Source organism: Rhamphochromis sp. 'chilingali' (genome assembly GCF_963969265.1).
Source record: "Rhamphochromis sp. 'chilingali' genome assembly, chromosome: 3".
In the NCBI taxonomy this organism is placed as follows: Eukaryota; Metazoa; Chordata; class Actinopteri; order Cichliformes; family Cichlidae; genus Rhamphochromis; species Rhamphochromis sp. 'chilingali'.
The window spans coordinates 23,616,382-23,630,652 of NC_137931.1; the positions used below are offsets into that span (position 1 = coordinate 23,616,382).

The 14,271-nt window shown below is 41.7% G+C and overlaps 1 protein-coding gene across 6 annotated transcripts in view; it reads right to left on the minus strand.

Annotated features, from left to right (window-relative positions):
- Positions 1-14,271, minus strand: part of LOC308393645 (nck-associated protein 5-like) — a 201,243-nt gene that overhangs the window by 166,898 nt on the left and 20,074 nt on the right. For 2 of the 6 annotated variants that reach the window (XM_080877596.1, XM_080877595.1), the window contains exon 1: positions 1,226-1,322. The exons of the other annotated variants lie outside the window; for them this stretch is intronic. In XM_080877596.1, the coding sequence (XP_080733722.1) occupies positions 1,226-1,303 (78 nt within the window). In that variant the 5' untranslated portion in view covers positions 1,304-1,322. Of the gene's footprint in view, positions 1-1,225; positions 1,323-14,271 lie in introns of those variants that run through there. 6 annotated transcript variants of the gene reach the window in all.

A 14,271-nucleotide genomic window follows, 5' to 3' on the forward strand; every position in this document is an offset into this window, starting at 1 on the left:
TCGTCGTGTGTTGCTTCCCCCTCCTTCCCCTCCACGAGCCATTAGTCACTATCCAGCTCCTGTTAATGTAATTAGATAAAGGATATATGGAGTCTCGGAGCTCAGCGGAGACATTTGTCTGCATAATTGTGTCCGAGCAGTGGCCGAGGCTAAGAACCCCTGGATTTCCACAAAACACCTCTGGCTTACTAACCCAGAAAAGGAATTTACAGAAGGACAGAGAGAATGAAAGAAATAGACGGGTAAAGATTAAAAATCCTCTCTAAAGTAATCTGTTTTTTACAAAATATCTGTTGCTGTGTTCCCTGTTTTCCTGCCAATCCAATAAGCACTGCATGTCTTCCATTTCAAAACGTATAAACCCATCCGAGAGTACAGAGAGTCGAGCATCAAAGAGTTGTCATATCTGAAAGGCATCCTCCAACAAAAGGTGGTGTATTTTTAGATCTCCTGTTGCCAGAAGAAGTTCAAATGCTGGATTCTCCTCCCCAAAATGCAAACCCATCACCACATCCTACTAATAAACTGTCACATGTTGCGATCCATCTCAACCACATGGGGTAAATAACTACAGATGGCAGCAGGTCCCCTGACTCAGACCTTCTGGAGGGGTATCAGAAATGTAAAACAATCTCAATTCTCGCATCTAATTAGTAGTAGTCATAGCTTGCCAGCGAGTGACCTACATATGAAACACGTAAAGTGTTGGAGATGCATGACGCGCTGCCGAGGACTCCGGCATTCCCGTGCACTTTGCGAGGCTTGGACATGCACACAGTGAAAAGCAAAGAGAGACTCAAAACACTCTGATTCCTCTTTTTGATTAATCCTCGACAGTCCAACAGAGAGCATCCTTAGAGAGCCACATACATTTAAAAGTAGTCAACAAACAGCCACTTTAGCCGAAGACCAAAGATGCAAATACAAAACGCACACTCCAGATTTGAACTACTACTTCCCTTTGCTCTCTGCTTGGCTTTAACATTTCCTCCATCAACATCTCTCACTCCTCCCTCCTGCACTTCTTACCCAGGGCAATTCCTGCCTCCTGTCTGGGGCACAAGCAACATAGTTGGGTTTGGAGGGCAGGATGTTAGCCTGATTATCACCCAGTCAGACCTACATCCAGCTCCAGACAGCCTTCCTCTTGCCCCAGATACCTCCTTTGCTTGCGGAGGGTTGGAAAGGAGGGGGGGGGGGGGTGAACGTATGGACCGGCACTCACCGCGAGGAGCTCCAGCAGGGGGATGCTTCGGATCTTCCCGCTGACCGACACAACGCCGTGGTCCACGAACTGGCTCATCCTGCGCTCGCTGTCTCTCGTCTGCTCGCTTCCTCTTCTTCCGCTTGGTTCCACACTTCTGCCCTAGCTGAGTCTCAGCTGCTGCCTGCCACTGGGTGTATGTGTGCGTTTGCATTCAGCGGTGTGTGCGCGCGCACGTTTGTGTATGTTTGTGTGTTGGAATGATGATGCAGCAGGCAGTCGTGCAGCCCTGGCAGCAAAGTGCCTCTTCTGAGTTCTCTCCTCGGCGAGGCCACACCGGCATTTTGTCAATATTTAACCAGCAAAGTCAGGCTGGATTAAATCACCTGGGCAAGACCTACAGCGCATAGTTACCCAGGAGACTTTGTGTGCACTCATGTTTACATGTTTGTGGCTGAAGCAGTGAATTGCTGGTGTTTGTGAGTGCGTGTGAAGACATAAAACATTAACTCATGTCACGCAGAGGAGTCTGATTCAGACTCTGAGTTGACGGTTTTGCCCGTTTTTGGCGACTCCAGCTTCAGACCAGAAACTCACACTTCTGCCACTTCAGTATTACCACTGCTGTTACCACCGCTGGCAACAATCTTAGGCCATGTAAGTGTAAAGAAGCTAATGAAGCACCTCTCTGACTTTCGCCTAACGACTGTTTCTCAGCATCACAGCTCTTATGACTTGTGAACTCTTGCAGGAAACTACTGTGTGCCGATCTGCAGACATTTTACTTGGAAGACATGTAAGCGGAAGGTCAGAGGACAGATCCTGTCTTTATAAACCACTTGTTTTTATCTACCTTAATTAACAAGGAGCAAAAGTTTTGGTACTTTGAAGCTTTCTGGGGACTATTTGCAATTCACTGCCTATTGACTCAACACATTCGCTGAGAATTTATTTGCATGCAGGTAAAGCAACAGCCTTGAGAGCAGCTGAAAGCAGACACAAGCTGACATGCAATCTCAAACTGGCTGGCCATTGTTTTATTACCTTTTGTAATTTATCTGCATTCAAATACAATAACCGGAACAGGAAGTCTTGGCCTGGATTTCCGTTGGCTACAGTGCAAATCCTAATATATTGGCTACTGTCTCCATATTGATTTAAACACAGTAATCTTTGTTATTTAGCCACAATATTAGATGACAAGGACACTGGTCAGAGGCAACATTTGAACATCTGCATTTTTAGTACAGTTGCCCTGATAAAGCCCATTCACTGTGGTCACATGCTTAAAAAACAGTTACTTAAATGTAGTTTGGACCCTGGAAAAGTATTCTAGACCTTTGTTTCCAAGGTACGTGACAATCTACAGCTCAAGCTGCCAAGGAAGATCACGTGATCGTATCAAAAGGTTCCACAACAGCCTCTAAACTGACCTCTGGGTTAGATCGCTTTCCGTTGTTTTCAAGATCCCGAGTCAGCTTCTGACCAGTTTCCTGAGTGACATGCTGAGAATGAACTTCAAATGTCAAGATGGGGGTTTGGATTTACTCACAGTGGTTTGGTCAAGTAGGCCACACAATAGATAATGGCAGTTCTCTCATTCAGAGTGTAAAAATGTGGAAGTGGTTTTGGGGGAACTTCTACATTTCTTCCTAAAGTGTACACCGAGAGTAGTTTATTTTTGCATGCCTGATTGATGTAGTTCCTATCTGGTCTGTAGGAAGTTTCAGTAGATGATTCTCAAACTTTAACCATTTAATGGTGTCAACTACAAAAACGTTGACCACTGAGTCTTTGTCCTTTTTGGAAAAGTTGTTAGAAATTGAGGGGTGTAAAAGTTTGGACTTCTGGGTATGAAAACCAGGAAATTATTATTAAGTAGAGCCGACCGATATATCAGTGGATATTAGCAATTTGACAATATCAGTGTCTGCATTTATGCAAAGCAAAGAAGAGACCGTGTTGGTGCTACATTGCCCATAAGAGAGCACTCTGCAACTTTTATGTTCACACATGCTTGAAAACACCACGAACACAACAAAAATCTAATCTAAGAAGATTTCCGTAGAGCATAACGGAGTAATCCCTGGCTTGTTGTCACAATAAAGCAAAAAGGTATTTTTTAACTATACTCTCGTTTTATCTTAGCAAGGACTCAGAAATAACTACACATAACAACTTTTGGGGAATTCTTGATTGGTTTTGTTTGTCTGAAAGAAAAAAATATCTGTTGATCTGCTAGATTGGCTTTAAATCAGCAAAAATCTGTATCTGTCTTAAAAGTCCTATATCAATCAGATTCTACTCTTAAGTAGACAGTTCACATACTTACTATAAATCTTGCACCAAGGATTGAACTCATAAGATCAGCCAGGCTTCAATATTTCAACCAGCAGTGAAACTATATAACGTATATAACACAGACCATATATGTAAAAGAAAAACGTTGCTACCTTGACATCACCCACTGGCTGGCAGATCTCAATTTAGCCTTTTTGATGTTCACAATCTTTTGGGTGGGGTTTGGAGCCAGAAGTTATCACTTGTGTACAAACGTGTACAGTGTTGAGTTATAAGTTAATGCTGCCAAGCTTTGTTAACAAGCAGCAATCATTTTGACTATATATTTTAAAAAAATCTGGTGTTCAGTGACTCTAGGATTTATATAAAAACTCACCTCTTGTACAACAGCCATAAAGGGGGAAATTAACTACAGACACCAAAATGTTTTTGTACCAGGCTAAAAACTTGTTTATTTCTGCCTTAACATTTGGCTTTTCAACATTAGAGCCTATGGGGGCTGACTCACTTCTGGAGCCAGAGGAACTGCAGTCTTTGGCACTTCCGAGCTGACTTTAATTTTCAGCCCTGGCAGTTGCTGCTTGGTATAAATTACATGATCTAGAAGCTCCAGTGGGACTATTTCAGAGGAGTTTTTCCACTGACATCTCCTAAAATGACATAGTTACATTTTGCAAATGTATAAATCACCAAAAAAAAGCATACATGTGCAGTTTTACAGCTGGTATAGCAGCAAACCATGAATATGAGTCCTGCTCCTGCTGACCTATATAAGCTATGCTTTTTTTTTCCAATAGAGAATAAAGCTCATGACCTTAAGCTATCACTGTGATTGATGGGAGATGAGTGGCAGGTGGTGCTCCTGTTCAAACGAAGATTACAAACTCATCAGTCATCAGACGCCTGGGCGAGCTTCGCAGAGGAATTTATGACATCTGACAGAAGCTTCACACTGGCCAGGTTTTATGGAGCAAACAGAGGTGATGCAGGTGCAAAATCATTGCCCTGCCCAAAAGCATTCCTGCAGATGAGTAACCGCTTACCATCAAAGCAGTTTTCATTTGGTAATGGAACTTTAATTAAATAGAAAAGTACTTTGAATTCTATTGTGGTTTTGCTGTTGGTTTAGAGATGAGTTATTTGACTGACACCAGTGCTGCCAGTCATCTGTTCATTGAACCAGTGTGAGCCATTACACAATACAAAGCTATGCAGAACACATAATGAACATTTTATCACTTAAATGAGGATCCATGTCTCTATAATAAAGACAGAGATTTTCATAATGCATCCTTTGGCAATTTAGGGATGCTTCATTTGTCAGTGAAAAGGCATCATGACACTAATGCCCATATAATGGTTTTGGTCTGGAATGGTCCGAAAATTGAATCTGGATGGGAATGACTGAATGTTTTAGTAATAGATCTTTAGCAAATGAGACAGTCCATTTGTCAAAGCTGCAATGAGATTAATGGTGAAATAACATAAATATAATATTATAAATTAAGGCCAATTATTGTGTTTGGAATGGCCATAAGACAGCAGTGAGGTAGGAATTACTAAATAATTTACATCATTTATCAAGTTGGAAACTATTTGCAAATTACAAGGTAGTCAAATTCCAGAGCATGTGCATCATGTATGAATCCAATGAAGAAAAATCAACCAGCCCCCAACACTTACAGTTTTCACCTTTAACCCTTTTCTCCAGGTGCGAGGAAGCTCTGTAGGAACTCACCCGACAAGCCAGACCAGTATAGGTGCGACAGAGCGCCCAGGAAGGCAGAGGGTAAGTGATTCAGAGGTCATTGTGGCACTTCACGACCACCAACCAATGCAAAGAGCAACTGCAGACTAAGAACAGAAGCAGAAATTCACTAGTTTTCAATGTTTTTAAGACAATAAATGGAAGATTAATGAACAGTAAAAATAACTGCTGGCTACAGCCCCTATTGAAGGATCAAGCAACAACTCTTTGTCTCCGACTAATGAATTTTACTACTAAATATGCACCAGCTATTCATATACTATTTTATCAATATGTTTTTCATCTGTGAGATGACCATGAGCCAGCATTTTCTGATAGATTCAATCAAACATAAACACTATAATCCATCCAGGAAAGATAAACTTTATATGAGCTGAACATAGCATCTGGGTATAGAGAGTGAAGACCTGCTTTCCTCTCGTGGCACCTTGCTACTGGATCACTGCGGTATCCTATCTATTCCCTATGCTATACACAGTGGTGTTTTTCTGCAGGTTAATCTCATAGTTTAATAGATCCGTTTTGTAGCACATTAGAAGCACATTATCTGCTGACTCAACTTCAACTTATATTTATACTATTCACTCACGTGTGTCATTAGGGATATGCTAGCTGAGCATAGCTACCTTACCTCTTGGCCAAATCACTACTAGCATATCTTCCTAAGTGTCAAGTGTTTAGTTATTCCTCAGGCTCCTTTAGTAACAATGACATGTGTAAAAAATGTAGCCTGTTCATAGCTTTGGAGACCAGGTTCAGACCCAGCTCCACAGCTTTAAAAATCCTGTAGCTAGCCAGATCCCTGTAGTCAGTGCAGGCAAAGATAGCTTAGCCCGAGGATTGCATTTCATTATTAGTAATTAAAAACTTCAGGCTCTCTTTGCTTACTTCTCACCCCAAATAGGCTGCAGCAGATGGCCATCCCATCTTAAGCCTGGTTCTGGCAGAGGTGTCTTTCTGTTCCTGTTAAAAGGGAGTTTTTCCTTCCCACTGTCGCCAAGCGCTTACTCATAAGGGGTGGTCTGATTGTTGGTTCACTGCCTTAAAATATAGGTATGCACAGTTATATATTTATACCAATCTATTTATGAATATACAAAGAGAATTAATCATAGGAGATGGTTAGTTTTTACCTATATTTACTGCTTTTGTTTGTGTCCCAGTACCACGGTGGTCACACATTGGCCTTAACTTATATACGAGTGAGTAGCATTAGCAATCTATAGCCAAAAGTCAGTGTTGTTTATGTTTTTTAGCAAAATTGAAAGGAAGTACACCACTTTGTCTCGTGTGAGTGAAGATTTAACCCTCCTGTTATGTTGCGGGTCCGATTGACCCAGAACATAAGAGATGTCACATGTCATCTGCATCGCTACAGAAAACGAAAAAAATCTAAATTCTAAAAGAAAATTGTAAAATAATCAGTGCCAGTGTTTCTGACACTTTTGGATGAGTAAATTTGCCCTGGGTCAAATTAAACCAGGAACATAATTGGTGTTCCTGGAAACCAACATAACAGGAGGGTTAAGATTGGGTGGGCCCTGTGGAATTTTCTGGTTTTTAAGTGGGCCGCAGCTCTCTTAACTGTTCATTTTAAGAAACTGCGGTCTCTTGTGAAATAAATTAGAAGATAAAGCAGGGTACACTTTTGGGCGGGGCTATTTGTGTTTGAATTCTTATCATTTAAGTCTCAAGTTCTCGAAAGTGAGTCAGACACACACCTCACCTGTGAAATCTGGTCTCAAAGGACAAATATGTTGACAGCTGTTTTCTCTTGCACTTTTTCAAGGCGTGTCACACCTACAAACAAGGTTTCCTTTGGAACTGGTTAGTGACACACTATCTTAGGCCGACCGTAACATGTGTCATCATGAGCTTCAATCCTTATCTCTTAATCCAACCAGCAAAGTGAAAACTGAAGCAGAAATCTACAAGTTAAAACAACATGAGTCAGAAAATGCCAAAAAACAAGTGAAAAAACACTAACAGGATGCAAACCATGATCTCCTATCAGATAAATCTGTGGCTAAAATGGGACCTCTGTCTCTGAACAGACTACAACAAGCCAGCTCCCCACATTTAAAGCCCTGGTCTTGGGAAACCATGCATGAAAGAGCCCTCTCAGAGCCCAGCTGAGGGTTTGGCTCAGCGTCCGATGAGGAGGATGTGATCACAGGGCGGCCTCTGTGCGGAAGAATAGCCAGGACGCGCTGCCGCACCACCTTCTGCCTCCCACACCCACACCCAGTCTGCCAGGAGGCTATACAAGGAGCTTGTCCCCCCAACCCCCACCCCAGCTGCAAGGTGAGGAGGTGGGTTTCCTCTCTGCTGACAGATGCAGCCCCTCCTCAGCCTCCTCTCACTGGGCTCTTAATCTGCACGTCCAATCCTGTTAGCCGCCCTCTGTCAGTTTCAAACCCAAACCTGCAGCACCAGTTTGATCCAAATATGGTGCCTCATCTGCATACGATAAACAAACATCCCTGGAGATGGATCTTCCATGCCAGGTGGACGAGGTTAACACCGTGGGTTAAGCCCTTCTGCCTGGCTCATGTTTCAAGTTTGTCTGCTTCTGAGAAAAGAGTATGCATGTTGGGAGCCATGCAGTAGACGCTCTTTAAGCTATATACAAAAAAACATATCAGAGAAAAGGCTTATAGGTCCGTAACAGTTCTTGCTATTCAAAATTTAAAATGACTGGACCCAACAGGAGCCAGCTTTCCTTTGATGATTTCAAACATGACTTCAGTTTTTTGAAATATAAATCCATTTTCATTTTGTGGGCTTGTAAAAGTCAGACGTTCATAGAGGATGAATATGGTGAGGCACGCTGAAATCAAAGCTGCCGCAAGTTCACTGCATTTAATAACATTTCTCCACAGTAAAATTATAATTTTTTCAAAAGACCAAATTTATATGGACCACACTTTAAGTTACTAGTTCCTGGTTGCTTAGTGATGTAGTTTCCCTCCTTGAATAAGCAATGGAAATAATGGCTCTGTTTATTAGATGGCAAGGATCTGTTAACTGTTTTTTTTTTTTTTTTTTTCAATCCTTGACTAAACTGGATAAAACCCATTGAGATGAAAATGTCAACACAAATGCTGCCTTTCAAGTCATCTACTTGTATTACTGACTCCCTATTTCAATAGAAAAAAGTAAATTAGCTTAAAACCTACACCAGCTTTGTATAAAATTCCACTGGACTCTCTTAATTCTTCATGGAATAGATTCAAAAAGGTGCTAGAAACAGACTTTGGTCCATGTTGGCATGACAGCACATCAACTGCTACAAATTTGCACATCCATGACCAGAATCTCCCCTTCCACAAACAGAATTGGCCTAATGGATAAGGCACTGGTCTCCTAAGCCATGGATTGTGAGTTAGGGTCCCCTCTGGGGAGATTTCCAGCAGAGTGGCACAGTGGGATCAAATTCATCTTCTGCTAGGATAGGACTTTTGGATAGCTGGCCTTAGAAGTTATTGTTGGAAGAAAACAGCTCATCATCATTTCTAGTACCTTGTTGGATTCCCATTTTGTCTTCAGAACTGCTTTAGTTCCTAATGGCAAAGATTTAACAAGGTGCTGGAAACATTCCTCTGAGATTTTAGTCCATGTTGACATGACAGCATCACATAGTTGCTGCGAGAATCTATTGGACTGAGATCTGGTGACTGTGGAGGCCCTTTGAGTGGACTCATTGTCATGTTCATGACTCAAGTTGCTGTTGGAAGACGCCGTCAGAAGATGAGTACAAAGTGGCTGCACAGTGGACAACAATACTGAGGGAGCCTGTAGTGTTTAAACAATGCTCAGTTGGTACTAAGGGGCCCAAAGTGTACCAAGAAAATATCCCCCACACCAGTCTGATACTATTATCTTAATGTTGCTACAGAAATCAAGACCAGGTGAGGTTTTACCTATCTTGTCCTATTTTGGTGAGCCTGTGCAAATTGTAGCCTCAGTTTTAAAGCACCTGGTGTGGTCTTCTGTTGCTGTCAAGGTGCTCTTCTGCATAGCTTAGTCATAACAAGTGATTATTTATGTGACTGCTGCCTTCCCAAAACAGTATGGCCATTGTCGTGTGACCTCTGGCATCGACAGCAGATTTTCTCCCAGAAAACTAACTGGATATTTTCTCCTTTTTTTGGACCAATCTCTGTAAACCCTAGAAATTGGTGTGTGGGAAAATCCCTGCAGTTTCTGAAGTACACAGAACAGCCCATCTGACACCAACAACAATCCCACGTTTAAAGCGACTTAAATCACCTTTCTTCTCCACTGGCTCACTCATTCTGATGATTGGTTTGAAAATCTCTAAGCCACCTTGACCATGCCGGCATGCCTAAATGAATGGAGTTGCTGCCATTGATTCGATTTCTGCATTAACAGGTATACCTAACAAAGAGGTTGCAAAGCTTATATATTTTGAATACATATGTTATTTTACTGGATTCTTGTTTCATGAATAAATGGGGATATATGATTCAAGCTTCAAGCTTTGGTTATACAAGCACAGTTTGTGAGACTTAAAAAAATATAGATATGATTTTTTTTAAAAAGACTAAATGTTGCATGACCAGGAAAAGCATAACTCCTTCAGGAAAGCTGTGAACATCTGATCTGGTCACACTTTTAAGTGTGGTATAAGGCATAACAGTGGCACAATCAAAGCCTTATGTGCAGTGAGACTGAAACAAATAATGTTTTCACCATCAATCTCCTTGAATAACTAATAATTTACTCCTAAAATGTGTGACTTGCTTATCTTGATAAACTTCCACTTGAGTCCAGAGTAAATTTGTGGACACAACGAGTGGTTTAACGTGTTTGATTGTGTGGGCAGATAACGCTGGCTGATAGAGAGGAGACTGTCCTTTCTTTGTCTGTGCAGACTTCAGGCCTCTCAAAAGACCTCTGTTTTTCTGGCACTGGGCTCCAAAGAGGGGAAACCACAGGCTGAATAGAGATTGGTGCAAAGCGCTAATGTTTGGGGAACAACGCATGTGACTCTGACAGCACGCGGCCCCGCTATCAACTTTGATCTCACTCATGATTGGAAGAGGAGAGCTCATAATTGGCCCCTCAACTCAAAGGACACAAAGGATGGTCTCATTGGACGATGGATAATGGTGGTCCAATTACAAGGGCTGGCAGTGGGCCCTGGGCAAGAGGGGATGCACACAGAGCAGAAAACTCACTGTCACTACAAAGTAAAAACACTCTTTAATCAAACTGGAATGAACCCAAAAGCTTCCTCTTTTATTTTCCGACTGATTATTAAAGCGCCTTTGATTGTGCGATGAGCTATAAACCTTGAAGATAGCGCTGTTTACAATGTGGACCTAGGTTCAGCAGGCAAACTGCACGCAACTTGTGACACGGCTCAGAGATTTCAGTAAGGGGGCACTTGAGAGGTTTTCATGCCAAGCTGAGAATAAGCAGGTCATTTAGAAAGCCTGGTTCATTATCACCCAAAGCAAAACTAGGTTATCTTTTGTTGCTCACCTGAAATAAATCTCTAAACTGTACTTGAACCTCTGCTAAGAGCAATGAACTCATTTTCTGACATTATTTGATAAACTAGCTCTCGAGGACTAGAGTTGGAGACCCGTGATCTAAGTCAAGCTGCGCGCATGAGCATGCCCTGTCTGCAACATGCCTCTTTGCAATTGGTTACTCGATTAAGATTGTTGCCAAGTAGTTGTATTCTGATTGTTTTCCAAAATAAAAGCAAGATTGCTGAGCCATGTATAAAATTCCAACTAGATTACTATTTATTGAGGAATTTCTGCATTTCTGTTTCAAATCTATGAGGTTTTGGCTGGACTGTGATTGTAAGTAGTTAATGTAAGTTTCTGTTTAATACGAATTTCTCTGTCTGTAGACAGCAACAGATTTGCAACCTTTGCCATATTATTACAAACAGATTGTCAAGTAATTTCCGACTTGACCCCATTAAATCACAAACCGACAGCAGAAAGACTGTCTCGTTCTGTTTTATCACCATGTTCATACATCAGGGTTGCTTGGAAGCAGCCATTTCAAATATGAACAAGATTTCGAGTTCAATGCACACGATCCAACAGTCTCCAACCATGTTTTTTTTTTTAATCTGCCAGTGCCACAAAGTCATTTAACAGCCCGGCTACATCACTGTTCGCCTATTCCTAAGTGCAGGCCCCTAAGTGTATGCCTTGCACTAGGTTACTCAAGAGTATCCAGCCTACTATCCATATTCAAACCATTTGCAGTCATGAAACTGAAACTGTTGATTTAGGACGCCAGATGAGGATACCAGACTCACTTTTATACTTATTTATCTACAACCACACTTAGACATTCTTTTTTGGGTTATCAAAATGTATAACGTGTCTTTGTGAATTATCTGTCAGATTTGAAACGGTATATGGGTTTTTTTTGTATATGATGAAAAAAGAGACCCTGATGTTATAATGACTATCCACAAAATATTAAATAATTGCTTTAATAAAAACATAAGCTATCTATTAACATTAATATTCTTGTAACTTGGAGGTTGGAAAACCAGACGATAATAATTATTAAACCAATTTTACAGGCAGATGGAGGCTGTTTAGTCTTATCCACAGCGTGTGGTGGAATATGGGGGAAACCTCTGGATTTCAGACTGGAGTCTAGGGAAATGGCAAGGTTGTAATCGCTCATCATCAGGCACATGAGAGCAGAGACGTTCCCATGAGACAAGAGCAGAAAAACGCCGCTACTTCAGTCTCTCAAACTTGACGAGTGTCTCGGAGTTTGCTGGCTTCCCACACCCTGCGGCCCCGTGGCTACCCACGCGGTGAGCCCAGGTATGCACGGTATGTCACCTGGCAGCTGAGGAAGCTGTCAGAGACCCAGCCGGAGGCTGGTACACCCCTGCCGAGAAACTTCATTTAAGCACTCAAGGTAAAGTGTGTGAGACTCTGAGAGAAAGGAGCTTTCCAGTCCGAGAAGAAATCTTTTTTATGTAACTGGCTCCCACCCAAAATGTCCAATCAGCCTGGGCTTCAGAACCACACTTTACACCAGTTACTCAAGAATCAAGCTGACAGACTAAGTGAGCACTAAGTGAGCACTCGTCCCATGAGCCTGGCACCCTGTAATACACATGGCGTGAGAACGAGGCCCACGCTGGGGACGGCATTGTCGGTGGATTTCTACTGTATAATTACACTCAATTAGTTTGAGCTGCTCAGTAATAATATCAAACCTCTCCATTTGTCCGCCTGACGATGTGGGAGCCAATCAGATTAGACTGAGCATTTCTTCCCATCCAGCTAAAAAGCCTGCTCCCCTGCTTAGTTTTATGTCTCCATTCTGCATTGTAACAACCAGCTATAATAGGATGAGGGGGGAAGAAGGAGAGGAAATCCAGTCTTGCCTAGCGGACTCCACGCTGGCATGCCATCTAATTCATTTGCACTTAAATTTAGCATAAACCAAACTAATTTGTCTGTTTTGGGGTTTGTTTTGGGACAGTTTTATTGTCTTATTTTCGCCGTTGGGGAATGAGCCAACGAAACAGGCCAATACAACAACATGGCAGCAAATCAGCACGTAAAACACTTTATACGAGGAGGCGGCTTGACAAAAGCCAGGGGGATTTAGCTAAAATCCAAATACTTTGGAGATAAACAGGAAAGCACTACCACATGCTGTTTACTCAATACAACTCACAACTATGTAGCAAGCGTTTAATCAGTAATGTGGAGCACTTGATTATTAACCCTCCCCTGCGGAGTGTTTTCAATTTGGCCTTTTGTTATCAATTATCTCCGAGCATGATTGCACTGCTGCGCACATCATAAATGCTGGCAGGGAAAAGAGTGTGGAAGAGAAAACAGGGACATGCTCTCACCAGTTTAGACATCCTTGGCTATTACTTCACTGTTTTAGGAAATGCATTAGACACTACATTTTAGACAGAAGCACATGAGGGTCTTTTGTTTGGGTACAAGTGAGGAAGAGAATTGGCTTTAAGCAATTTCTGCAGACATGCACTAAAACAAAGCAAAGAAGACAATGATACTGAAGTGCATTTTTGGCAGTGTTGAGCATGTCAGGGGTCAGGTCCATTGTGATGTTCCTGTAAATCTCTTCTTTAATAAGCACCAGTTTGGTAGCGACCTCCTATAGATAGGGTTGGGTTGTAAATAAATTATAATAAATGGAAAAATAAGCACATTTTCAGAAACTAGATGCTACTTGTCAACACATGTCTTGCAAAAGCTGAGCATTTGGCCCTCACTATCATGTTGATGTGACGAGCTCAGGATGTACCTGACGGAGAACCTGGGGATATTGCACAAACAAAAGCATACCCAGATTTATCTTCTATTTCACGCTAAATAGGACCATGGCTTACAAAATTAAAGGTACATTGTGTAAAATCTCACCAGTAGATGTGACTTGGAGATTGCAGTCAACTTTCTTACCCAACCCAATTCAAGTGCAGACTCCTACCATACAACCACTATTCATCTGTAGTGAGTTTAAGGTGTCAATTCGCTCTTTACCTCAGCCGGGTGTTCACATCTATTTACTTTGGAGGAGGCTGTAAAACTTGTGAAAGGAGTCTGATATGAGTAGATGAGTCAGTGAAGCTCACTTTTCACCGTTGACAGTGAAACGAAGGTGAGTTGCTGAAGATATAATTAACTTTTCTGTTGGTATGTGCTGCTGCTTTTGTCTGTGTTAGCCTCTGTTAGCGGCTGCTAGCCTCTGTTAGCTGCTGTTAGCCTCAGTTAGCAGCTCATTATTATGCACGTTAAAGAGCCCTGACTTCACTGACTGTATCTAACAACATGTTTTATGAAATAGGACTTGAAATGAGCGATTGAGACCACAAACTCACAAGGAACATATGGAAAGGAAGTGAAAAGTAGTGATTTTGTCTTAGATTCCTATACCATCATTCTTCCCCTGATGAAAATTAGAAATACTACAGGTTTAAAACACTTCAATTCTTAAT